We start from the raw sequence: 25,758 nt of genomic DNA on the forward strand, positions 1-25,758 counted from the left end.
GAGATTGAGATTAGACTCCAGGAAAATCTTTTCCTAATAACGAGACACTGGAACAGGCAGACGACAATCTTCATCAGTGAACGGCTTCCAAGTTAAAAGTACCTGAACTATAACTTCTCCTACCCTGAGCCGGTGGACAAGACTAGATGATCTCTCGCCTTTTTTTTTTCCCAGCTCTAATTTTCGGTTTGCTGTTTAACAACATCTGCCTCAGCCTCCAGGATCAGGCAGGAGTGGTTCTAACTTGTTTGCCATTGTTTTACTAAATCAGTCATATCTTGCTTGTGAAATATTGAGAGTGTTAATGCCAGAATCTAAGTTACCTTTTATAACCTTTTAAATTGCTATTCTTCTCCATTAAGCAAGGAGAAGCATTCTAAAGATGCTTGGTCATTAAAAGGCTGCTCTTCTCCCATGTTGCCATGATCAAACTCAGGTACAGCATCACTTGACCACATCCTAGAAACAGGCTTTATGCATTCAGAAGTCAGCAAAAAATTGAAACGGGAAAAACAAACAAAATAACATCCTCCCCACCCCCAACAAAAACCCCTCTATATACAAGCCTAGTCTTAAAAAGAGAAGAAAAAAAATAAAAGCCAACAAAACATCCTAAACGACAACACAGTGGAGATCTACCCAGCCTGGACAGTGTTCTAACAGTTGTTCTGGATGGACTGAGTGTACCATTACCAGATTCAGATCCAGGTAGCATTTTAGAACTGAGATTTTTGTACATTAACACCTATTTGTAAAACTGGCAGTTAAAAAAATTGTGAACTGTCTTTCCAGCTGGACAATGACACACCTCATGGCACAAGAAGTAGTACAACATCTGGCAGTATTTACTTCTTTGAAATAGAATTTGCAGACTTAACCATGTAAATACATATTGCAAGGCAACAGGTAAAATAGCTGCTTTTAATCATAAGTGTCTTGATGTGAAAACAGCTCTAGCAAGAAGCACTAAATGTCTGTGAGGAATCCACTGAACAATGAAGCACACTAAGTTGCTGCTCATTCAGAGGAAATCTTTTACAACCAGCTTTCTGGTAAACCTCAAATTTATTGACAGCACTAAGAGTAAGCTGAGTCACATCTAATAAGCCTGAAGATGTCAAACACGTGATGAATAAAATGTTTTGAATGTTGCTGTGATCCATGCTGCTACTGTGCCAAAGGCTGAGTATTCCAATGCTTTCTACTGGAGTTCCAGCTTTATGCAGACAAACAAAGCTTTTGTATTCTGTACCAACTACATGGCAAGTTTCTTACCACATCATGTGTCAACCCGTAGTATACAAAAATAAGCTCTGCTTGTATAACTGATTACATTAGTCCTGCAATTATATAATAATTTAAGTTGTAAGGGACATTTGGAGGTCATCTGATCCAGCTCCCTACTCAAAGTAGATCCAAGTATGATGTTTGATCAATTTGCTCAAAACACCGTCCACTCCAGTTCTAAATTTCTACAGGATGCAGATACCATCACCTCTCCGGGCTGTTCCAATGTTTGACCATCCTCACAGTAAAGAATTTCCATTTTATCTCATTGGAGTATCTCTCATTGCAACTCATATTTATTGGCCCTTGTCCTTTTACTTTGCAGCTCTGAGAAGCGTCTGGTTGTCTCTCCACTTGGTAGCTGAATCACACTCAAGAAATCACAGATTTAAGACAACACCTTTAAGCAACCTTTATTCTCTACTGAAGATATGAGACAGAGAAAAAAAAAAACAACACAGACAAATGTCAGCATCCAAATTAGAAGTAGCTATTGCACTTTTTACTTATGAATAGATCATGCTTGGGTATCGCTAATGAACGAGAAAGAAACAAAGAAAGAAAGAAAAGTAACAAGTGTATGGTTGGTTACGAAACCTCTGATATAGGCAAGAGATAACAGATCATCTCAGTTTGGAAAAGAAAATTATTAGGAGGAGTAGAAAGGTAACACACACTAATCATGAGTAATATCTAGATAAGATGAACAGGAAATGAATTCTGAGAAATACTCACTGGAACAAACAGCAACAACTGCATTTACCAGACAACAATTTCGAAACGAAAAGGAAGTAAATCTCCATATGATACATAAACCAGAAAAGCCAAAATTAAAAGGAGATCAAAACTGCTACTAGACCAACTAAAGAAAGATCCACAAAATACTTTTAACTCAGTAAAACTAATACAAACTCAGGTCAAGAAATTCCTGAGCCACACAGTGCTGGAAACTCCAGCAGCATACTGGGAAATTTCCTTCCTTATACCCCAGTCCTAAAAATGTGATTTCTCCAACAAGTGTCTGGGACAGGATACGAGGTTCCATAGTCACAGATACAGCCATTTACTTCAATGGCCTCATTTACGTACTAAACCCTTCCAGTTTTCACAAAAAGAGATAACAGAAAAATCTATAACTAAGCAGTCAATAATTTATCTGAAACTGAGAAACTGGTCTAACACTTTAGAAAACTCTTCCTGGAGATGCTTTCTTGTCGTTAGGGTAGCTAAGCAGGCTTGAAATAAGCTTCATACAGTACAGTTAAGTAAAAATGGTGTGTCCCATGCCTGCTGTTTCACATATAAACAAACATTCTGTAATAGTTACAGCTGAATTGACCAGAAGCCTCCATGAATACATAAAGTAATTTTTAATATTAATAGCATAGCATATAACTAGAGTAACTGGCAACTTCTATACAGTCCAGTTGTTGCTTTTAAAATAATTTCAACATATCACAATGTTCAGACTTGCCAATTTTTCATGCTAAAAACCTATGAGTTTCTAATGCATTTCTATCTTTACTTAATATTAATCTTTTCAGGGTGGTAAGATATTAAAGAACAGTCAAGTTCAAATGACTTCCTTGTCTTGACTGAACACCACCCCCTCTCCACTACTGCCTTGCTAAAGCAATTGAACAATAAATTGCATTTGCAGAAAAAGAACTGCACAATTGCCTAGTCATGCTACTAGCTAAACTGAACAGAATCAGCTACTTAATTCATTTAGAGAATTTATTTGCAGTGCTTTTCTGAAGGAAAGCACAATCTTCATTTTCTTCCAGCATGGCTACATCCATTTGAAATAAATTCTTCCCACCTCTCAAATTAGGTCCCTTCAGAACATAAGTGTTCTCTGCACTGGTGCTAAACATCATCAGTTTTTCAATTAATCGTACCAAAATCACATTGCTAATAACCATCCACAGTAAAAGACAGGCACAGTGCACACTATTCATATCTGTCTGCCTTTAAGAACTCAAAACTATGTGATTACAAGCTAAGTACCCAAGCTGTAACTACACATTCAAATTATATCCACTTCATTAATTCTACAGACTAGACCAGCTAGCAAGAATGCTGCATTACCCATTGTTCTCCCGTTCCTTTCACTATTTTCTAAGCCTTTGGTAGGAGTGGGTTCTTAAGACAATGTTGCAGATATTTCACTGTTTTATCACTCAATGTCTTATGTGTAGCTTCCTTCTCTCATCAGCTTTCTTCTCCAATTGTCCCTCTAAAATACCTTCTACATACTTATTTCATTTTATTACCTTTCCCTCCTGTTTCAAACAATAAAATAAACCAAGTAAATCTGTCTACTTCAGCAATCAGCTCTTCCCACTCCCTGCCCCCTCAAGCTTACCACCTGTTCCTTCACAAAGATTCATACAGGGTATTTCAACTCGCCCTCCTAGAAAGAGCCATAAGAGAAGGCCTTCCTACTCCAAATATCTATTCTTCCCCTTCCCAAGACAATAAACAGAATAAAATGGAGAAGCTCTGAACAAATGCAGGAAAGAACATTAACATGGAATTTAATTACTGGACTACTATTGAGTTTATTTTTCTCTTTAGCTGCTTGTGTTAGTCTAGCCCCACTGCAATACCAGAAACAGATGAAGGAAGAGGCTGCAAAGTTTAAAAAGTTACTGTGCTATTGTATGATCTCAAACACATTGGCCTGCATGCCGTGCATATCAACACCTGAGCAACCACGATCACTAAAAGCACAAAGAGCAACACAGACAGGCACAACTAAGTCTTATTTCTTGATGAGCAACACGAAGTCCTAAACAAAAGGATTTCTCCTCAAGCAAAGATAACATTTTTGCCAACTAGACTAGACTTGAGCCAGACTCCAACCCTAGCATTACTTTCATTGGCTAAAACTTCCATTAAGTAAGTTGATAAGTAAGCAAATTTTAGAAGGATTTGAGCTTCCTATTATGATATACTTGCTGCCAAAACATTCCTGAAGAGAAGGCACTGCCACTTTTGCCTGTCCTCTCATACATAGAAGCTTCCTCCCCCAAAACTTCAATTAAGTTGTGAGTGAGATGGGATATATTCATTTAAGTTTTCTACAACAGGCTCATATCTCTTCCCTCACAAGAGCTACTGGAACCAAACCAAATCTACACAAGGGAGCGCAGCTTTTGAGTGTTCGCCTGGTCGTCAATTTCATTGACAAACACCAGGACTTGACCTTATAGTTCCAATTATGTTTTTCTACCAAGGTCAGATCAAACACATTATGAGTTTTAACCGACATTTCATAACACGCTCTTTGTAGACATCCAAGAATCACAATGCCTATAAACGCCCAGATTCTGTATGAGCTATGCCTACAGTATGTTGGTATCGTAAAATTCTAACGAAGATACTATTTTTCTTTAATGCCTCTGGCTCACTCAGTGATATTGACAGAAAACCAGGGCTAGTTATTTTTCTCTAAACATCACAGTTAGTGTTGTTTCTTTTAAACACAGATTATGGTCAGCATTTAGAACTTACATTCTTGCTACAGTCAACCTTTTCCCTCAAATTTCAAAAACAGCTGAAAAATTAACTTATATTCCTCTCTGGGGAATACAACTTTGTCCAACTTGGACACCAATACGGTGGTCAAAATTTCACTAAGAAAGCAACACAGTCAGCACCCTGACCTGCAAATAGCAGAGACAAAAGCAGTTTAGCTGAGGAACAAACACACTGTGCAGAATTTCACACAAATTCATCTATCCCTTCACTCAGATAGCAAAGAACTGCTAAGGACACCTGTTAGGAGCTCTGCTTCACTTCAAGCCTGATAAGGGGTCTCTAAGGGATGGCACCTGGTGCTCAACTTAATTGGCATGGATCACAGAATCATACAACGTCCTCAGTTGGAAGGGACCCACAATGATCATTGAGTCCAACTCCTGTTCCTGCACAGGACACCCCAGAGTTCACACCGTGTGTCTGAGGGCGTTGTTCAGTCTCTTCTCGAACACTGTCAGGCTTGGGGCTGTGACACCTCCCTGAGGAGCCTGTTCCAGTGTCCAGCACCCTCTGGGTGAAGAACCTTTTCCCCATGCCCAACCTCACCCTCCCCGGCACATCCTCCTGCCTATTCCCTCGGGTTCTATAGTTGGGTCACCAGAAGGAAGAGCTCAGCGCCTGCCCCTCCTTCTCCCCTTGGGAGGAAGCTGTAGCCACCATGAGGTCTCCCCTCAGCCTCTTCTTTTCCAAGCTGAACAGATCCAGCGACTTTGACCGCCCCTCATACAGCTTTCCCCTCAATACTGAGCTAAAGCTATACTGTCTAAATCCCAAGGGTGCTGTCCCAAGAAGCAGCATCCCCTCACCGTTCGCTTTCCAACCCTCCTCCCCTCCCGCACTTCCCGCCCGGGCCGCCCTGAGGGCAGATGTCTGTGGCCTCGCACGGGGGCCGCGCCGGGCCTCCCTCCCCCCGCACCGAGCCGGGCCGCCGAGCCACCTCCCGCCCAGACCTCGCCAGGGAGGCGTGAGGAGGGAAGCAGCTCCCAGAGCCTCGGTTCCGGAGGAGAGAACTCGCGGGGGGAGCGCTCCCAGGTGGCTCCCGCCGCCGCCTCACCTTATTGCAGTAAGGGCAGTAGCTCTTGCTGAAGATCATGACGCGGTGTGAGGCGATGAGGGTCCGCACGCGGAGCTTCAGGCCGTCCCAGTCCGGGAGCGGGGTCTGGCCGGGCGGCGGCATGGCGGGACCGGCGGCTGAGGGAGCGACGCGCCACGACCTTGCCGCGCGTGCCCAACGGCAGCGGCGCGCGCCCGACGCCCGCACTGACCCTCAGCATCACCACACCCCTTCCGGAGCGGGGAAGGTGACAAGCCGGACCGAACTATCTGAGGGGAGAGGGGAGGGTGGCAAAATGCCAAAAAACACTTCCCGCCCTTTCTTTCAGCCACACACGCTATGATTCATTGTAAAGTATTAAAAGTCGGTTTATATCACGAGTAGACGCTCCAATGTTTACCTAAAGGTGATGTCTAGAGGGACGAACATGCATTTTTTTTAAGCCACCCCTCCTCTCTGAGAGTTGTAGAATAACCCAAGAAGCGGCAGACGAGGCCGCGCATGCGTAGGGGGCGTCGCGTTGCCCCGGCGGCGGGAGCGCTGTGGCAGCCATGGCCGGTGCCGGGCGGCTCCTGCTGCGGCCGCTCGTCCCGTGGCGCCTCCACAGCCCGGGGAGGGCATATAGCTCCGGTGGGGAGCGTCTGGAAGGGGCAGGCGGGAGCTGGGGCTGGTTCAGGGGTTGTTGGCCTTTCCCCGCCTCACGGACTGTCTGGTCCTGAGGTGGCGGCGATCGCTCCGTGTCCGGGTGGGGAACAAGGGGCCGCAACGGCAGCGCCGGTTTTGTCCCCACTCGGTGCCCTATACATTAGGGCAAAGTCTAGGGAGAAAGCTTTTCCTTGTCTGCCTTCACCTGCTGCTTGGGTCTTATGCCTGAGGAAGAAAACAGGGGTTCGGGTGGAGCTTTTACAATAAAACGGATAATGGCTTGAGAACACATGAGCCAAGACAGCAGGAAGAAACTCGCTTTTCTTTCACATTACAAGGTTAAAGGAGATGCTGAAGCGTCATTACGTGGTGCTTACATAAGCATGAAACTTATCACTACTCACATCTCTGATTAGATTATTCTCTTCCCAAGAAACATCGTCAGGACTGAAAGGTGGAGGGGGACGTTGTCCTGGCTTGAGGAGCAGAAAGAGCCTGGATCCGGACACACAGCAGGAGGAATCCTGCCCCATTATTCCCTGTTCTGGTGGGCAAGGACAAGCTGCCTGCCGAAGTCCCCAGAACCTGGTTATCTCCCTGCAGAGCAAGCCAAGTGTTTACCAACTGCAGCACCAGCTTTCTGTAAACAATCGTAAGGGATTGCCCTGGTTTAACTTCTGAGAACTTCACTAGGATTGATCAATCAAACCCTGCAAGCTTCTGAGTGACACGGGACTTATTTTCCATAGCTGAGGAAAGCACAGAGGCAGTGATTTAGTACGTTCAGTAGGAAGTTTGTAACAAAGCAGGTAGGTCCAGTGCTCCCTCCCATGCCTGCCATAGGTTAGCTCTACTGCTATTTACTAATGCTAAAAATAATCCCATATAAAAGCTGTAATGTCACCAGTGATGAAAATGAGCCCAGTGGGAGACAACTGAATTAACTTGCTTAATTCCTTTTTGATCATATGTATCTGTGGTTTTTGCTGCCCAGTGAGCTTGAAAAAAATGTGTACTACGTTTATTTGAATGTTGGTGGTGAACGAGTTCTGGACTGAGAGTTCCTACACTCCCCACAGAGTAAAACAGATGGAAGTTTTGCAGCATCTTATTTCAGTGTCAGCATGCAGGAAAGCGGATACAGTACCTGCGCCTCCCAAGGCCTGACATAACATGCAGAGGCCAGAACTATCCACTGTTCTTTGTTCGTAGTCCAGCCAAAACTGCTTGTTTGGTTCCTAGCTTTGGCTAATTGTTCTCCCTCCTTCTGAGACTCCTTTTACCTGATGAGAAACATCATTACCCTTAGTAATCTTACAGGAATTAATATCATAAGCTCAAGAGTTTGTGTCCCTTTCTGAAGGTTTGTGGGCTTTCGTATTGAAGCTGGCATCCATCAGCTCCAGAAAAGTCAAAGAATGTAATAAATACTCAAAATATCTTTTTTCCGTTGAGACTAGAGCTCTTTGGTCAACCATTCCACGCACCAGGAGACTATGTTGAAGCATCTGAAACAGCAGAAGTGTAGTAAACATTTTGGAACGAAATGGTTTGCAAGAAGAGATTTCAAGGAAGGGTACCAAGTGGGTTGTGGAAAGAACCAAGAAACTGTTTTAAACACAGGAGTGTGAAAGACTTGTTTAATAAAGGTTTAAGCATGCTTAACTGTGGCTCCCTGCAGGCAAGTCAGCAGCTATACAAGGAGCTTATAGGATGATGATATACTTCCCCACCTTCCACATGAAAGGCCTTGGTCTGTTTTCTCTAATATAAACAGATAGAATAAAAGCAACAGGTCTCATTAAGACAGTCCTCTCCTCTGCCTTACTCACCTTAGTCAAAGGATTAGTAAAAACCAAACCACATAAAACAGTTCTTAATAATGTAGCATAATGAGCTATAGGAAGGCACTGACAAAGAAACTGAATAGAATAGAATGGAATGGAATGGAACGGAACAGAACAGAATAGAATAATAGAATAGAATATGCATAATTTCCACAGCTCTTGCACAGGACTAGAGGGATCTTAGCATAATAAAAACTCTGATCCCATTTTTAGAAGCATAAATCTACACACCATTCTGAAAACATGGAGTAAGACGGTCTCTGCCATAAAAAAAGGCTTCAAAGGACAAATTGATGCAGACAGCAGATGTTGGAAGCATTTCTAAATGAAGTTGTTTGCAAGATGTTTGGCAGAAGGAGCAAGTGGCTGGCAGCAAAGAACCAGGGAACTGTTTTAAACTAACGATGTGAAGGTCTTTAGTCATCCTTTTGTATAAAATCAAATTCCTGTGTCACCTGGGCTTCCCACCACTCCTCAGGTACACTCAGATCCTTTTGTTCCCTGACTCAGTCCTCATGTCACAGGTCAGGAAAGGAAAGAGCATGACCCATCTCCAGCTTTATATTCCACTGCAGATCTGTCTATGACATGGTATTCTCTAAGCTTGATGCCTCTTATATATATCCAGAATGCCGTAACGAAGCTAATAAAGAGCAGAGATAGATCAAGATGGTGACAAAAGCCCCGAACTGTGGCCTAATTCTTTTTCATAGTATTCCAGCACCTTCCCTGACCTGGGAATTTACCGTGTCTGCACGAGAAGAAGAATAAAGGTGCAGCATTTTCAAACTGTGTTTCCTCTTTCGGAGGAGGAGCTCCAGATCTCCCCAAAGCCACATTTCATGGGTAGAAGGAAGAAAAGAGAGGCTGGTTATTTCTTGAGAAAAAAATAACAAGTGGCCGTCCTTGAATTACCACAAAAATCAGTCATAAGACAGGAGACAGCCAAAGTCCTTAGCCATGAGTGTGGTTACACCCTTTGTCAACACCAACGATGGAGACTGAGCTGTGCTGGAGGCTGTTGAAAACCTGATTTGCTACCAGTCATTTGGGTGACATGCAGCTGGCCTGCAGCTCAGAGCTTATGGATTAGTGTTCACGGCAAATAATGTCAGAAGTCTGGCACATTCACCAATTTTGGCACCATTAAGTATATTACTCTTAGCTCTTAGAGTGCTGAAGGTGCACATAAGACAGTGGGTAAAACTCCTGTGCTCCAAGTCTGAGACTGAGAGAGTCTTTCAGATTGTAAGAGACTTTGGCCAGGAAGGGAGGGGGAAGAGCTTAGGGAGGAATGATTATTCTTCCTTCCCTGAAGAAAGAGGAAAATAAGCTCTTCAGCTGAATAGCAGCACTCCCCAGGAAGGGCTGGGCATAGCAATAACTTCTGTTAGCAGTGGTAGTGCTAAAATACAGCGAACATACACACAGCAGAGAGCAATCACATCCACATTGTTGTGAAGATTCAACATCCCACCCAGAAAAGCTTGTCTGGACAGTGGCAGAGCATTGAAATGAGGCCTCAATGTTAGCTGCTATTCAGAAGTCAATGGGGGGAGCTCAAGACCCACCAGGAATAATTTTTCTTCAGGATCTTGAATAAATAGTGAGAAGCCGTCACGCTCCTTTTTAAAGGGCGTCAGAAACAAGGCAGTTAAAAAGAAATAATCAAAGTGGAAGAGTTAGGACCTGCATCTGTTAATGATGCACATGTATTTTTTTCTGTGCAAAACTCACGCTTGTGAAGTCATAAAAGACAGAGTGGGTGCCTTAAGTTCACTTTACTGGTTTTGCAAACCATCTGCTAGTTTGTGCCTGCAAATGAGAGATGTTTGTGGATCTGCTTTTCTGCAGATGTCATGCTGGTGGTCCTCTGTTTCAAAATTTGTCCCTGGGAGTCTGCTGAACGTGTCTCATCTAATCTCACCCAACACACTCTCAGTCTGAAGTATATGGTTAGTGTGCCTCCAACAATGTTTAATTTTGATTAATATAATTACTATAAAGTGCTAAGGTGAGCATGTTTATGAATGCATCATAATTAGATTGCCAGCACTCAGGCTCAGGGAACGTCTACTCCCATAGGTGTAGGGCACAAGGTTTGTTGATGATGTTATATGTGGTTTACAATCAATAGTAGTATAGAGAGTGACAAGTCTTCTTCCTCAGGTGGCTGCAGTGAGAGCAAAAGCAATGAAGCCGTCAGGCTCCACGGATTCGTGCAGCCCAGGGTCTCCCTTTGCCCAGGTGAAGCTTTAATGAAGTCAGAAAGACTCCGGCTGGTTCAAAACCTGCAGAATAAGGGCCTCCACAGTTCAGTTGTGCTACGTGCTGCAAGCCAGAAGCTTTTCTAGAGCTGACAGAAAGTGCTGGTGCTCAGCAGCTTTCCAGGATGAGCCCTTCATTTGGCTGCTTTAACAAACGGCACGGTGTCCGCCTCCTGTGCACTGAAATCACCTTTCCATGCTAAGTTTCTTACGAGGGCTTTTTAAAATAAATGTAGATATAAAGGATAAAAATGTCTTTAATCTTTTAGAAATATGGGGACTTGGCTGTATTTCTAAGCAAAACCAGTTCCTTTAAGTAGTCATATGCTGCACATTTCCCAGGAGAGTATTTTAATGAGTTTTTATTTTTTTTCTTCTTTTTAATTCTAGTCAGCTTTATCAAGACAAATCTTTTGCACTTGCGATGCTGGAATCTTGGCCTGGGGTCTATTCCCCTCTACATTCCTCACTTTCAGTGAAATTCCTGGGGTCTTGATCTGTCCACTGTGACTGTGCCTTTCTCCACTTGAGAGAGAGACAGTCAGGAGCATCACAGGTTAATAAATCAGAACAGGGAATATTCAAATGTTTCCTACAGTTTCTTTAGCTAGACCAATTTATTTTATCCCGCAGCTGCACAGGAATGCTCAGCAGGGAGGTCAGATAATAAATTCAAAAGCACAGATCTCTACACTGCCTTTTGTCATAGATTTATTATCAAGTGTGTCTCTTAAACTCTATTTACATGGTTTTCCTTTAGGTAATTGAATACTGTGCTCAACAGAGGAGGGATTCTCCCCATTTTTCACCCTCGGGGTGGCTGCATCAGAGAGGGATCTTCATGTGCATCCACATTCCCACCTACTTTGTAGTCGCCCTCTCAGTTTTTTCTTCCATTCTGTGGACAAGCAGGCTGGACATCTCTGAATCCTTGGAGTTGAGAGCTCTGCCCTTTGTGCCTTATGGTTCATGTGTACTGTGCTCTCTGCTGATCAGAATAGTGTTGCTAACTGCATTTGTCAACAGAAGCCAGCCTGGTAGGATTTTCACTGCTTCAGTCGAGTGAGCTGGTTCTTAAGAATGGCTGATGCTGACATGGATAAGCTGTTGGCTGAATTGCTGGATCCATCCAAGGTTTCGCATCGGCTAAGTAGGGTGGTTCCTTCAATAAAAACAGGCCCGCCCAAGAGGCTTATATAATATTTCCTGCTCCTGGGTGGTGATCTCAAGGAACAATCTGTCTTGTGGTTATTTGGTGCTTCCAGGCCTGGCTGGGACCCAGGAAGATGCAGAAAGCACAAGAGAAGGTATTGTGGAAAAGACACAACAGACCTGTGTTTTCTAAAGGTTTAGAGGTGGATGAAGCTCAGATTTCATGGAAGAATAAAATGAACCCATATTTGTGCTGCAGTAGATTCATGGCCTTGGTATAACAGCATAACTCAGACTATTGTCAAATCTTGGCGTCTCAAGACATGTCTCTCAATTTTTGTGTTTTGCTTAAGACAGTAATAGGGAGAGAAACTCTTTCTTTTTCAGCTTCTGTTGCAAACAATGGCTTGGAACCATAGGTCTGACAATCTCAAGTATCAGCCTGGCTAAGCAAAGCACTAAACCATTCTTAATGACACAATTTTAGAACCAATCTAACAATTTTGTACACTTTGGTGGCAAGACTCAACAGTTGGCTCTTTATAGAGATTGTTGTCTGATTGATCCTTGATTCGGTTTGCAGGTGGCCCCTATTCTTCGAGCAGGTTAACCCAGAAACCAGAATGAAACGCTCCCAAACTCTGGTGTTTGACCAGACCTGAACACCGTTTGGACTGAGATGTTTTTGTGCTTCAGCCACCGCACCAGCTGCTTCAAAATCCTCAAGCCTGGGCTCTCGCTGGAGTCCCCGTGTTCAGAGGTACCTTATATTGCCAAGACAATATTCACACTATGTCTAGCTAATTTTAAATTATTGACATTATCACCGGTGAATCTGTGAAGGAAAGCCTTAGTACTTTTCAGTGAAGGCCAAAAATCCAAATTAAAGCAAATGCATTTATTGATTTTAATTAACTGAGCCCAAAGTGATATTAACTCAAAGCAAGAATTGCTCAAGTGCCGTCACTGGCCTTGAAGTTTCCCAAGGCTGCCTTGTGTTTGTCCTTCTGCAGTAATCCAAAGATCCCTGTCCCCTGGAATGTCAACACCAACACTAGAGTCAAAATGAAGAGTAGAATGACACAAATTGCTTCTTCCCAGCCCGTCATTCTCTCCTGAGGAGCTGCTGCTTGCAGGTTACACAGTGTCTGCGGAGATGTGCAGCTCAGCAGAGTGTGGTCTTTGGTCTTGCCAACCTCGCACATCCTTGGCTTTCTTCACATGGTTCTTGTAAGCGTTTTGTCACCTGAGGATGTGGTGGATGGAGGTGAGGGGGGTGGGAGCGATGAAGCAACATAGACTATAACAACTAGCTATTTAACTTAAATAATTACGTTTGGAGCTCTGCTTGGAGAGGAGGGACAGCCAGGCTATGGTGTGGAGCTGCTCGCAATTCTGTGCTCGCTACTTGATTTTTCAATTGCTTTTGCTCTCCCTCGTACGGAATCCATTTTGTTATTTTGACTTCTCTCCAGCTAAAGTGTTTGATGTAGTACCTCGGATGTTACTGAGTCATTGATAAGTACTAACAAACCATCTGCTTATCTCAATTTGAGCCAGAGGATAGGCTGCAAAGCACGGCAGGATGGGTTTTTTTTTATTATTATTCTTTTTTTCTCCTTTTAATATGTCAGAGAAAAATGCAGCAGAGGGCACTGTGTTGTTAGGTTTCAGGGGAACATTTACTGAATTGCAGTGGGTGGCTGGGAGTAGCCTCCTTCTGAGCGCCTGTACAACTATATAACAGAATATTAACAGCACTTCCTCTGAACATGAGGGTTCTAGGGTTTAGGAAGCCGTCTTTTTTATGCTGTTTTAATTTTTAGAGTACCTGGGAAGTGCAAGCATCAGGATCTTTTTGTTATGTACAGGATCTGAACGACAGCCTCATTAAAGGAGCAGCGCAGAACACAGATGACATCGAGTAGGCAAGCTACCTATAATAATGCCATGTTTTGTCATTTATAATAGATAGTTCTTCCAAACCTTTGGGATTCCAACAGCACTTGGCAAATTAAATATTTGAACGTTGTTAAAGGGAAGCTTGTTCAAGAAGATTGTGCAGCTGTGACCTGGGACGTGGATGCCGTTGTGGGAAGCGGGGGAGCGCTGAAATGTCATTTGAGAACAGTCCCCATTCACACAAAGCACGTCGTGGGACATTTTTAAGTGTATCTTCAATAAATATGGCCTTGTTTAAGACATGATTAGAGAGAGCGGGACACAGAAAATAACAAGCAGTGTTTTGGCAGCACAGAGAGCTGTGTGTGGCTCATCACACCCCACGCTGCGCACGGCCCCCGTTACCTTCAACCGATGGCTGAAGGGGGATCTGTTGCATCTGGAAATGGAGCCCATGGTTTTAAGAGGCTCTGTTTGCTCAGACTGGAGGCTGGCAGTGCAAACCATCTTCCCACGCCAGCTTTTGCTGTTAAGATAATGTTAAGATGATTAATTCTAGATGCTTCAGGTCGGTGGTGAAGGTTTCTCTGGAGGACAGGGACTCTGCTGAGATAAATACTGACCTGCCCTGAGCTTCCTCTGGAGCTGGGTTTGGTCTCATCAACTACACCCACACAGAGTGAAGCATAAACCCACAAAAGAGGCTCACGAGGTTGACTAGGTTGTTTTTGTGCTTGAAGTTAAGTAGGTGCTTAGATATGTGATAATAGGTTATGTTCTATTTTCTTTCATTCACAAAGCGGGATTACTGGAAGAGGGAAATACACCAAGGAGGATGATGGACATTGTCCTGTCGAGGAGCTGCCAACACAGCAGGACGTGTTCAGGCTGAGAGGCAGGTAGAGCCCTGGAGAATGCAGCTTGATCTCACGGGAGCAAGGAGGCCAGTCTGCCCTATTCTGGGTCAAAATCAGGATGTCCCATTTCAATATAAGTTCCTGACTTTTCCTCTGGGTTATTAAGGGAAATGGGAAGCAGAGAAGCAGCTATAAAAGTGAACAGCATTAAAATCTCCACAAATTAGAAGAGGAATAAAAGGAACAAGTGGAAAGCCTTCTCCTCTCCATGTCACATAAATGATGTTCTTATCCTAGTAACGGTGACAGGAGGTGGTCAGATGGCATTATTTAGCTGAATGGCCCGTGTCTCCATGTGTGCTCAGATAAAGTTCAAAATGACCTTTAAAAAAATCCATTTTTAAAGATTCTTTTTACTTCAGAAAGGTCCGACTTCAGCAGCTTAAATTTAATTTTGTTCTTGAGGGAACTGGCTGTGAGGAGGGAAGGCAGTGCTAGGGATGCTCTCAGTAAACTAATAGCAGGTAAAATGTCATTTAAAAAAAAAGTGAGTGGAAAGCATGTGTCATTGCAAAGAGGAAATTAATGAATTCTTTCCCCTTAATTCCTGTTCTCAGGTTTGATTTCTGATGTCTTTTCTTCCAATGGCCAGTGCCTCTGCTTATGTTAACACAAACGTATTAGCTGGCTCATTGGTCAGAGTGAACGCAGGGTCACAGAAGAGGGATGCCGGAGCGGTCAGCTGCACACAGGCAGTCATGGGAACACAAACGTCTCCAGCTCTAGAAACACAGCTCACAGAACAATCCCCACTGCTCCTCAGTGAGCACAGGCTGTGTGTTTTTTCCCTATAAATCTCCAGCAATAGAAGGATAAATTGACTGCAAGCATTTCACAACCATACCCCATAGGAACAACGCTGACATATAAGCACCAGCAGATGCTGTGCAAGGCCACGGACTTCCTTGCTTCCTAAAAAGCACCAGTCGGTCTCCTTAGTTCCCAGACTAAGGAAATTGGTCTTTAGGTTTAGTAGTGACTCAAGGCCAAGGAGAGATTACAGGGAAAACCTTGTTTGGATGAGACATTCTGGCACAGGAGTGGAGCCACCTGTCTGACTGTGAGTTGGTCTTTGCTTTCCTGGAAATGTGACTTTGAGCTCCTTTCAGTGGTTGCTGCTCTTATGTAGAACACAGATAATAGTCATACCAGTTTGCCCCAGTAAGAATTATAAAATGCATCACTGTGGCAACTGGTAAGCAACCAAAGGAATGAGCAAATGTCTGTTGCAATTAACAGAAAAAAAAGGCCATCTAAGTTATTGGGGTGAGCAACTGCTCTGATTGGCAAAAAAACCCCTTAATTTGTCATTACTGACTACAGAAAAACATCTTCTCTTCATCTCATGCTGCTTCTTGCCGCAGAGGGTTCCTGGCTGGATGCTGGGACAGCTCAGCACCTTCATTCTCTGAATTTGAGATTTCTCATAAAACATATCCACTGCATGGTATCCCACCAAGCCTCCTTTCCCCACCACACATGGACCCCCTGCTCTGAGCACTTCTAATGTCAACCAAAGACCAGTTCCCGAGCCTCAGAGGAGACTTTTATTTTCTGTCACTTGAAGCATCCAGCTGAGGCTGGAATCCGCTATGCTGGCAATGTTGGTCTGGCTTGTCCTTTGGTTAAGCTGCTGACAAGCTAATTCACACTGCTTTGTTTTCCCTGGAGATCCTCTCCTAGGCTTGTTGGGAAGCATAAAAGAGACTGGGCTGGGGACGGACAGCCAAGACTAGCCATGTGTGAGGACAGAAGGGGCAGGCCAATTTGGGAGGGTACTGCAGGTATGGCTGGGTCTGCTGCTGCCCGGGGATGGAGGGATAAGCAGCTCACCAGAGACTGATGGCTACATGGTGCTTTGGATGAGGTTTTGCACATAACCCCTTCTCTGGCTGGATCTCACTGCAGGGTGATGTCTGATGGCTTGGCCGTGTTGGCAAGGTAGCAGCCTGGCCACCTTCTCTCAGCCCTGGTGTGTCTCAGAGATAATGTCAACAGGAGATCCAATTAGCAGCTTGACTGGTTAACCAGAAACGGCAACTGGGGGCTGAAGCTGGTGTGCCTGCTGCGGATAAAATAGAAAACTCTACCTGCAAATCCATCCAAAGACCGCTATTGGAAATTACTCAGTCTTGCTGCTTTATTGCTAAGGAATAGCCTGTCTGCTTCTGGGACTCTGATGCAATGACTCACTCACAGGAGTCCTGAAACTCTTTGTTTTCTCTCTTCCTGCCACCGGAGTAGATCTCCCTCTAACAGCAGTTTGTGTTGGAGTTAATTCTCTGCTGAGCCATTATTATGGCAAACAAGGAATTCAAAAATAATTCCATCGGCCTCCCTCTGCAGGAAGAACTTGGAGCTTGACGTCCTGCCTTCCTGGGAACATCTGCAAGCTCAACTTCTTTGTATTATGTAGCTGAGAGTCTGGGCTGTCTGAATGACCCCAGGCAGATAGTCAGAGATGACTTTAAAGGCTGGATAATGTATTTCACAACTGTGTAATCCTGCAGTAGCCTGGGGGTTTAGAGTTGTTTTGTACTGGTTTTGATGTAGGGCTTATTTTAGGTTTTATGAAGAGATGCTGCTTTCTTAACTAACACCGCAGTAGCTTATGAGCTGTTCTACAGAGGACTCGTTTGCTGTAGGCTCTCTGCATACAAACCAGTACTTTTGGGGTGATTATGTTCAGACATGCATATGGGCAGAGACAGACTGGCCCATGGATGTAAATGCACCCCTGTACATCTGTGCAGTTCCCATACTGAAACCGCCACATGAACAAAGATCTTTATCTTCTAATGTCAGATATATGTATTTTTGCAAACACACGCTCACACATACAGAGAACTGCCCATCCTCAGACACATACACAGGGGCATGTGTGTCTATACAGAGATGTGCAGGAACAGTCATAAATGAACTTGAATTAAGAGGCATCATTTTATAATATTCATGCAATGGCTGTGCACGTATTATTGCCTGCATCTAGTCAGACCGCTCTCAAGTGACAGATTCACTTTAGCCTCAGAATACATGAAGGAGTGATGAAATATAGAGAAAAAATTGCAGCCATAACATAAGAGAACATTTTAGGAGTCCATTTTGAGCTATTTTCCTCTCCCTTTCCCCCAAAACCTTCTAGTCATAAAGGTGCTTCTCCTGTTTTTTCCCTGCAACATCTCTCCTTATAAACTTTAATAAGTAATCAGGTGTGATCAATGCCGGCTACTACTCTCCTGCTCCTCTGCTCGCTGTTCTAGTGCAGAGCGATTCTGCAAAAACAACCTCACGGGGATCCTGCATTGATTTCTTCTCAGCTGATCTGAAACTTCAGCCGTTTTCCTTCCTGCACTGTCCCTGGTAGAGCCTATTCTGGAAAGCGAAGAATGCTGTGAAGGCAACTGCTGGTGTGGGGTCTGGATCTGGAGCCTGAGACACACGTACAAGTTCAGGCAGGGGACAGAGAGGGGGACTTAAATGTTCTTTTTTTGCACCTATTTGCAAGACATGAATAAAAAGGCACCATTTTTCCTGCGATCAGAGCTTGCAGGGGAAGTGGTACAAAACAAGGAGTTGGGAAGGTAAAGCTCTCTTCACTCATCCTCAATAAGCACAGGAGCTTCACCAGTGGAATATGAGAGCACAAAGGTTGCTAAACGAGGTGTCATCAAATAACTCCGTAACCCAGGTCTCTGGTGTTGGTGACTGGAAAGAGAGAATAAGGAAGAAATCTGATGGAAAAATGAAATCCAGAGCCTGCAGACCTATGCTCATCGTGCCAGCATTGACCTTCTCATCTTTCTAGCTGAGACAGATGAAAGAAAGGAGGGTTTGGATGCCATGAAAAAGCACCAGAACTCTGGCAACTCTGTAATAAGTGATGGTCAAAATTTTTAATGTTGAACAAATCGAGTAGGATTCAATTGTATTATGCATATTATTGTAAGCAGTAACTGTGCTTGTGCGAGTTTGATTATGTTTTGTAGAACCTTGTAGTAGTAGTTAAAGACAATGCCATAAATAACAGGACTACCAGGTGGTGCCATAAATAACAGGACTACCGGATGGTGTCATAGATAACAGGACTCCCGGATGGTGCCACAGATAATAGGACTCCCAGATGGTGTTACAGATAACAAAGCGCTCGGATGTTGCAACAGATAACAAAAGTTCCAGAGGCGGAAATTCCCAGCACGTAAAGGAACGCATAACGTATATAAGCACATACGAAAGGTTGATTTGGTGTGCCTGTTGGTGGAACTGAGCTTCCCCCGGTCACCCAGCGCTGTTTTGCCTAATTACCGCTTGCTAAATAAAATCGATTGATTGACGCAGAATCGATTTATTGGCTCTTATTTATAACAACTCTGACAGCTCTGCCCCTGCCAAATCAAAGGGGTTTGGGTTAAAGGGCTCTATAAGATACACAGGATCATAAGATATGTAAGGTTAACAGAAGGGGAGGTTCAGATTGGATATTACATATTAGGAAAAAAAATCTTCCCAGAAAGGGTTGGTGGGCATTGGAACAGGCTGCCCAGGGCAGTGGTGGAGTCACCATCCCTGGAGGGGTTGAACAGACACGTAGACGTGGTTCTTAGGGACATGGTTTAGTGCTAGACTTAGGTTATAGTTTGACTCGATGATTTTGAGGGTCTCTTCCACCCAAAATGATTCTACGGTTCTAAGGTTAAAGTCCCAAGTATCAGAATGCCTGTGTTTTCAGCACATCGGTGTTTTCAGTGTGGATTAAGTGCTATGGCCCCTTCAATACAGGAGCCGCGTTTCCAGCCCGTAGCTGCATCCAACAGATGGGGCTTCTCTCTGCTCCTCTTCCCGTTCGTACACAGCCCACCGCGTCGCGGGAGGAGGATGAGGACAGGGAAACCCTTTGACCCCAGCGTGCAGCCTCCCTGCATCCGGGAGAATAAAATCTGCTTCTCCCCTCAAGCAATTATAAGCAATAGCTACTTTGCTATTCAAGAATCATGATTTCAACACTCGAGGGGTTAATGCACCAGGGAGGCAGCTGATGCTTTCATGCTGGTATGCTGTATCAAACAGCACAGTTTTCAGGAAGATGAATATCTGTAACCAAGTAGCACAGCAGAGCCCAAAGCCTGTTCAAAAGAATTCTTTTTGATGATCTGGTTTTATTACTTTCAATGAACTGGAGTCTCCAAGGTACCAGTGAATAAGGGATGCTGTAAAGCAGCATCTTGTATACATGTTTCAAGCTGCGTCTGCTGGTGCTAAAAAGGATGAAAGAGAAACTGCTTAGCAATGACCCCAGGGCCTAAACCCAGCTCAAGCATTCCATGGGGCATTCGCTGAGACAAAAAGAAGATCTTAACCATTTGCATTGGGACATGACAATCAGGACGCAGCCTGCATCATTCACTTCGCCCACTGGGAAAACTAATCCATGTCCAGAGCATGTGGCATGTGCTACATGTTTCACAAAAGCTCTTTAGCAACTGCAAGAAGAAGTCAAATCAGGAAGAGGTAGATATGAATTATGGGGCTCTGTGTTATCTGGAGAATCTAGGTGATTTAGTAATACACTATGTGAGACGCTCTACTGGTCAGAAACTCTCTACAGAAACATAGCGCTTAAATTCACTGCTCCTGTTTTGTCTCCATATAATATGTAGATTTGAGAGTAAAATACAGCTTGGACCACGAGTACATGGACCCACCTGAGAATGTGGTTCAACCTGACCCCCACTAAATACATGAAGGGAGGCCAAAAAGAGTGAAACCACATCAAAATCAGAAGGAGCACCAAGTCATGGTTTCTTCTTTAGGCACTACTTTGCCATTTCTGTAACAGCACTAAGGAAAAATTTCCTATCTGTAGACTGGAGTTCAATTTCTAAATGGACAGGGGCTGAACTGTGAAGAAACCCAGACTGTTTGAAAGTCCTCTTATCATTAAAGGACGTCAGCTCCTGCCCTTTCTTCCTAAGCTCTCCGACACCATTATAACAATATTAGCCCGTGCATTGCCTCTCAGTGCTTTCACTTTGGAATTCAAATCATGTGTATGTTTTATAAAAGGCTCTCTAGTGTGAGCCTCAGAAATACATATGCACTCTCCAACTGTGTGGGTTTTCTCTTTCCTGCCTAGTGCACAAATTGCTCATTGTAACATGATAAATGAATGGGGCTGTGTAACCCTCTTTATAGTTTACAGTTTTTATAGTGCTTTGCCACCATATGTTATAAATTCATGAAGCAGTTGTAGCGTGTAACAGGTTTTTTCTGTTTGTTTATTTAGTTATTTGCTAATTCTTACAGCTGTATATACATCTATGGATGTGTGTGTAAATATATATAGATATTTGTCTGGTGGACTGAAAACGAGGAGAAAAGATGAGCTGCAACTGGAGAGCACTTGAGGGGCAGAAAACAAGGATAAAAATATTGCCTTGATATTTGGTGAGAAGAGGTTGAGTAGAAAGTCACTTCACAAGGAAAATTCACATTTCATGGTCTGCAACATTTTGTGGCAATTTCTGCTAAAATCAACTATATTGTTCAGTCAAGGAAATACAGACTATAAAATTGCATTGTGAAAAGCCTGGGGAATCTTCATGCGATCCTGTAGCCCACAGGCAGAGAACAGAAGTTGTGAGCCGAGGAATGAGGAAAAAAAAAAAATCACAGCTTTTCACAAACTTCTGGGATTTCTGATACATATTGTCATGGGATTCTATAGGCTGCTCCTCCCGAGGAGGGGACGTCATGGGGAAGCAGCTAAAAGGAGCAGATGATGGGGAGAGCACCTGGATTCCAGGTAAGGAGACACCTTCTGCTTCGACACCTTCTGCAATAGGCCACCCTAAAACACCCATAATAGCTCAATAAACTTCTGCGTGGTGCAAATACAGGAGGAGCAAACCCAGCTGGCCCTTGGCAGGTATGTTGGGAGGGGATTGTTTGTGAACTGGGCTTTCTTTTTGCCTATTCTGTTCCTCTCTCTTCTCTCTTGTGACTTCTCTGCAAGTACTGTTTGGTTAGGCCTATCTGTTTGATTCATCAATTGTGAATAGGGAATTATATTCACCGAGTATGCAGACAGGTTGATTTAATTTTCCCTCATTTCCTGGTGGGAAATCAAGCTGGTGTTTTAGTGCAAAATCCCAGACATTAACCCTATTTGCAGTCAAGGCCTGATGAATGAAATACATATAACTGCCTGTATATCTATATCTGTGTAAGCCTGTATTTTTTCATATATACAAACACAGCTACATCCATAGGTGTACCTATGTGCAACCATGTCTATTTATACCCGTGCCTGGCCAGCTTCAGTATCTTTCTTAGCAATTCCACTGGCATTCCCGTGTGTCTCACTGTTTAACAGAGTTGGACAGGACGTGTTTACACTTTATTTAAGAAACACTGTGAAAACAAGAGGATCTTAATCATGACTAACCATGCAAATTGAGTATCTGAGCTCTTGGAAGCTTGTTCATCATAAAATATCCTACGTGTCTCTAAGTGGAGGGTGGTAGGACTTAGGGAATCATTGCTAGTTCTACCTGAGGGAGATTATTACAAGGACATATAAGTAAACTGCAATAACATCTAGAATGATATTCTAATAATTCCTATTTTTGTACATCTTATTTCACCTGTATCATGTATATTTCCATTCAGAAAACCATTTTAAGGCAAACTGAGGAAGGCGGGAGGGAAACAAGGAGAATATACAAGAAGGGGTCAAAGAGGATGGAGGCCATCAAAAAATCATTTGCAATATCCTTTCTCTGGCCACACCAGATCAACCATGAGACCCTTTTGTCTGCTGGCAATTACAACATAGCTGATGATTCAGAGAAAGAAGACCAGCTTAATTAGTAGTTTCATTAAGCCAATTTTCTAATAGCTCAGACTGAAGGAAAATTCTTTCTTTGCTCTCCTAGAAGGGTAAATTATGATGAGTATTTTCCCATCAGGCTGTTTTATTTACCTACTAATGTTATGTTTGTGTGTACATTCTGGAAGAAAGCAAAACCCAAACTCTGGATCCAACACTACTGAATGTTGGCAGATGGAAGATTTATACCTCAACTTGGAGCGCAAACTTGGCTTCGCCGTTGCGCTGACAGGCTGAAGAGACCTCTCCATAGGTCTAATAAGAACCACACTTCATGTGAAGAGTATGATTTCCAGCCCTTGATTGTACATCAGATGTGCCAGTTACTCAGCCCCTCCTGGCAGTCAGGCCCACTTCATTAGGCTCCTAAGTGAGGCTTTAGAGGGCTCGCTTCAGCCTTCTGCTCTGGGAGATGAAGAAATGCAGGTTTTCTTCGCCTGCATAAGGATTTAATTTAAAAAACATAATAATAATAATAAAAAAATCACAGTAAGCTGCAGCCACACAAGCTGTGGATATGAGATTCATCAAGACAATGCAGGTCAGTGACACCTTGTTCACTGTAGATGCTCCTGTAAGTGCATATAAATTATGCTCAAAACACAGCTGAATTGCATCCCGGGAGAGGCTGAGGTTCCATGCTGCAGCCTGGGGGTTGTGTTTGCAAGGTATTTTTTGTTTGGTTGCGGGTTGTTTTTTTTTGGTAGGCGGTTGGGGAAGATATGGAGCAACTCTAGCTCATAAACTTAACACAGCAGCTTGCTGGCTTGCACTTTGCCCAAAATAAAAGCAAATGACTCATTTGCTCTATAAAGGGTCACTGTCTCCCAGGTATGTTCTCCACCAGCAGCTATAGAGCACCCAGTCTGTACCAGGGAAGGCAGCACTGGGGTCCTGGGTGAACCTGTATGTGCTGGAAGGAGGAAGAGGAGGAACTCGCTCTTCAAGAAGCTTAGAGAAAAAGGAGATAAATAAATTAAGTCTCGTTCCTTTCTTTTGGAAGCATTTGAGAAAGATTAAACAATTTATTGAATCATTGCCAATCCAACGAAGCATCTACCAACACAGCCCAAAGAGATCCTTATTAGAGTGACAATGGAGATTCCCCAGCTCTGACAGGACAGGGTCAGCGTGGTCTTGAAGGCAAGATCTGAGCTGCGCTTCTTCCTGGGGAGCGGCGACGGGCGCACTTGTCCTTCCTCACTCGTGTCTGCAGGATTTCGTAACTGCTTTTCTGCTTGGGATGTCATATCTGACGGCAAGATCCAGGGGGACGTGGTTGATCTGTGATCAGGGAGATAAGGATTTGGTTACGTGATGGGGTGTTGGGGAGGCTGAGCTGGAACCAGCTGCACTGGTGGTTGTGCTGGGGCGCTGAGCAGTGTGAGGAATTCGGCTGGGCAGGGTCTCTCTGCACAGGTACCTCTAATCTTATTTACACCCAGGCTTCATGGGGCCATTTCATCACCCCGCCTGGTTCTGTCTCTGTTTATTCACTGAATGAAAGCAGGACTTAGCTCTCACTTGTTTGCTCCAAAAACAACCACATCCTCTGTCTCTAGACAGCCCTTCTAACCACCTGGCAGCGCTCCTCCTCTTGTCTTCACTCCTCATTTTACTTCAGCCAGATCAAGATTTCAAGGAGAAGTCTTGGAAACACAAACAAAATAGAAATGGATATGACTAGTGATATTTGCAGATCTTAGGTCTAGATGCACCAGTTGTAATTAATCTAGCCTAAGGTCCTGTTTGAGCTAGAGAATTTCACTCAGTAATACCTGAAGAATTCCTTTGATTGCTTTGATGTTATTTGACTTCCCCTTTGGCAAGTCGCGGTCTCCTGTAAGAGTCGATCTCACAATTACCTTAACTCCCACTGTTAAGTACAGCATAGTCCTAACTCCCATGGAGTCTGTCGAAATCAGCTCTGGGCAGGAGATCAAGCCACGAGTCTATTCTCCCTCCTCCTCCCCTGCACACCCAGTTCTGTTGCTTGTTGTGTTATGAAGTCCTGGCTTTAAGAATCATCAGGTTCTGCATTTATACTGTCTACCCCTCAACACCTCCGAGGTGAGCCTGTGTTCAAACGGCAGAGCCTGGACCATAAAATGTCTTATGCCAAGGACACTGAATGCCGTCATCAGATGAAGCGAAGGTGACGCTGGTAGCACATGCAAATTCAACCAGAGACCCACATCCCAAACTGCCATGTAAATCCACACTCTGGCATCTGCAGGCATATGCTCTTGGTTCGGGATCTTAAATATACCAGGCCTTGACTTCTGGACCTGATTTACAAGGAAAACTTGCACCACAGTGGCATAACCTTTCCATTGCCTTGACTCTGGGCAGGGAAACATATTGTTTTAGAAAACTCAAGACATGTTTCTGGGATTGCGAGCGGTAAACTGAGACACAACTGGCCATCAGCAGAACTGCGGTTTCTGCCTGCGCCCCTGCTCTTAAACCCTCCCAACAGCAAGATAAAATGGTGCTTGTGTAGTCAACAGAAAGAATCAGGTTGGGCTAGAAGAGCGATGTGGGACTTAAATCTTGGCTTCTCATCAAGGCTGCTCAGGCAAACCCGTGTATGGCTACGGGCACCTGCAGCTCGATAATCAAACTGTGACAGAACGCGTGGACTTTGGGTCTGATAGGGACACAATCAGGGTCTGGCCACATCCATCCCTGTGTCCACGTGAAGGTTTCTCAAGCTTCTTTGCCTCTTTCTCTGTGCCAGGGTACAGGAGCTCCTATCAGAAAGGTAAGGAAGGCAAACAGCCTCAGGCTGTACCCAGCAGGATCAGTGGCAGGTGGGCTCAGACCTTTTTCCTGCCCCTGGGGAGATCTGTGCTATTTATCTCATTCTGAATCTGTTTTAATATCTGCAGCTTCTTGTTTCAAATGATTAGTGACTGGAGGACTGGCATTACCAGTGATTAGCAGGAACTCTGCAGAGGAAGCAGCTCTGACTATACACACTGTCTGAACTGGGCCAGCCAGTACGTAGACTCCAGAGATTTATTCTGCATCATTCCCAGCCCTAGAAGAATGATGCTGAACTCAGTCCCTGCTTTATGAAGCCTCTTATGGCATCCCACTGCTAGATTCAACAAACCATTTTGCATATATTTACTGCCTTCCTAGCCCATAAAAGCTGGCTTTCCTTTATTAACTACAGTTTACTGCCACTCTCAGCAGAAGCAAATAATAATGGAAATGAAACTGTACTTATTTTGAAGACCCCAGCACACTT

At 43.9% G+C, this 25,758-nt stretch overlaps 1 protein-coding gene and 1 long non-coding RNA gene across 4 annotated transcripts in view; one reads left to right on the top strand and one right to left on the bottom strand.

Annotated features, from left to right (window-relative positions):
- TXNRD3 (thioredoxin reductase 3) overlaps positions 1-25,758 on the bottom strand; it is a 214,421-nt gene that overhangs the window by 12,275 nt on the left and 176,388 nt on the right. Inside the window, exon 1 of one of the 2 annotated variants that reach the window (XM_005507529.3) lies at positions 5,888-6,122. The exons of the other annotated variant lie outside the window; for it this stretch is intronic. Within the exon in view, the coding sequence (XP_005507586.2) occupies positions 5,888-6,010 (123 nt within the window). The 5' untranslated portion in view covers positions 6,011-6,122. Of the gene's footprint in view, positions 1-5,887; positions 6,123-25,758 lie in introns of those variants that run through there. 2 annotated transcript variants of the gene reach the window in all.
- Positions 6,340-18,952, top strand: LOC110362699 (uncharacterized). 2 transcript variants are annotated; one of them, XR_010475145.1, is made up of 3 exons: positions 6,371-7,341; positions 12,382-12,558; positions 13,670-18,952. It is a non-coding gene; the product is annotated as an uncharacterized LOC110362699 (long non-coding RNA). The 2 variants fall into 2 exon arrangements; XR_010475144.1 differs by having other exon boundaries at positions 6,340-7,341; positions 12,382-18,952.

This window comes from Columba livia, chromosome 10 (assembly GCF_036013475.1).
Source record: "Columba livia isolate bColLiv1 breed racing homer chromosome 10, bColLiv1.pat.W.v2, whole genome shotgun sequence".
Taxonomy (NCBI): domain Eukaryota; kingdom Metazoa; phylum Chordata; class Aves; order Columbiformes; family Columbidae; genus Columba; species Columba livia.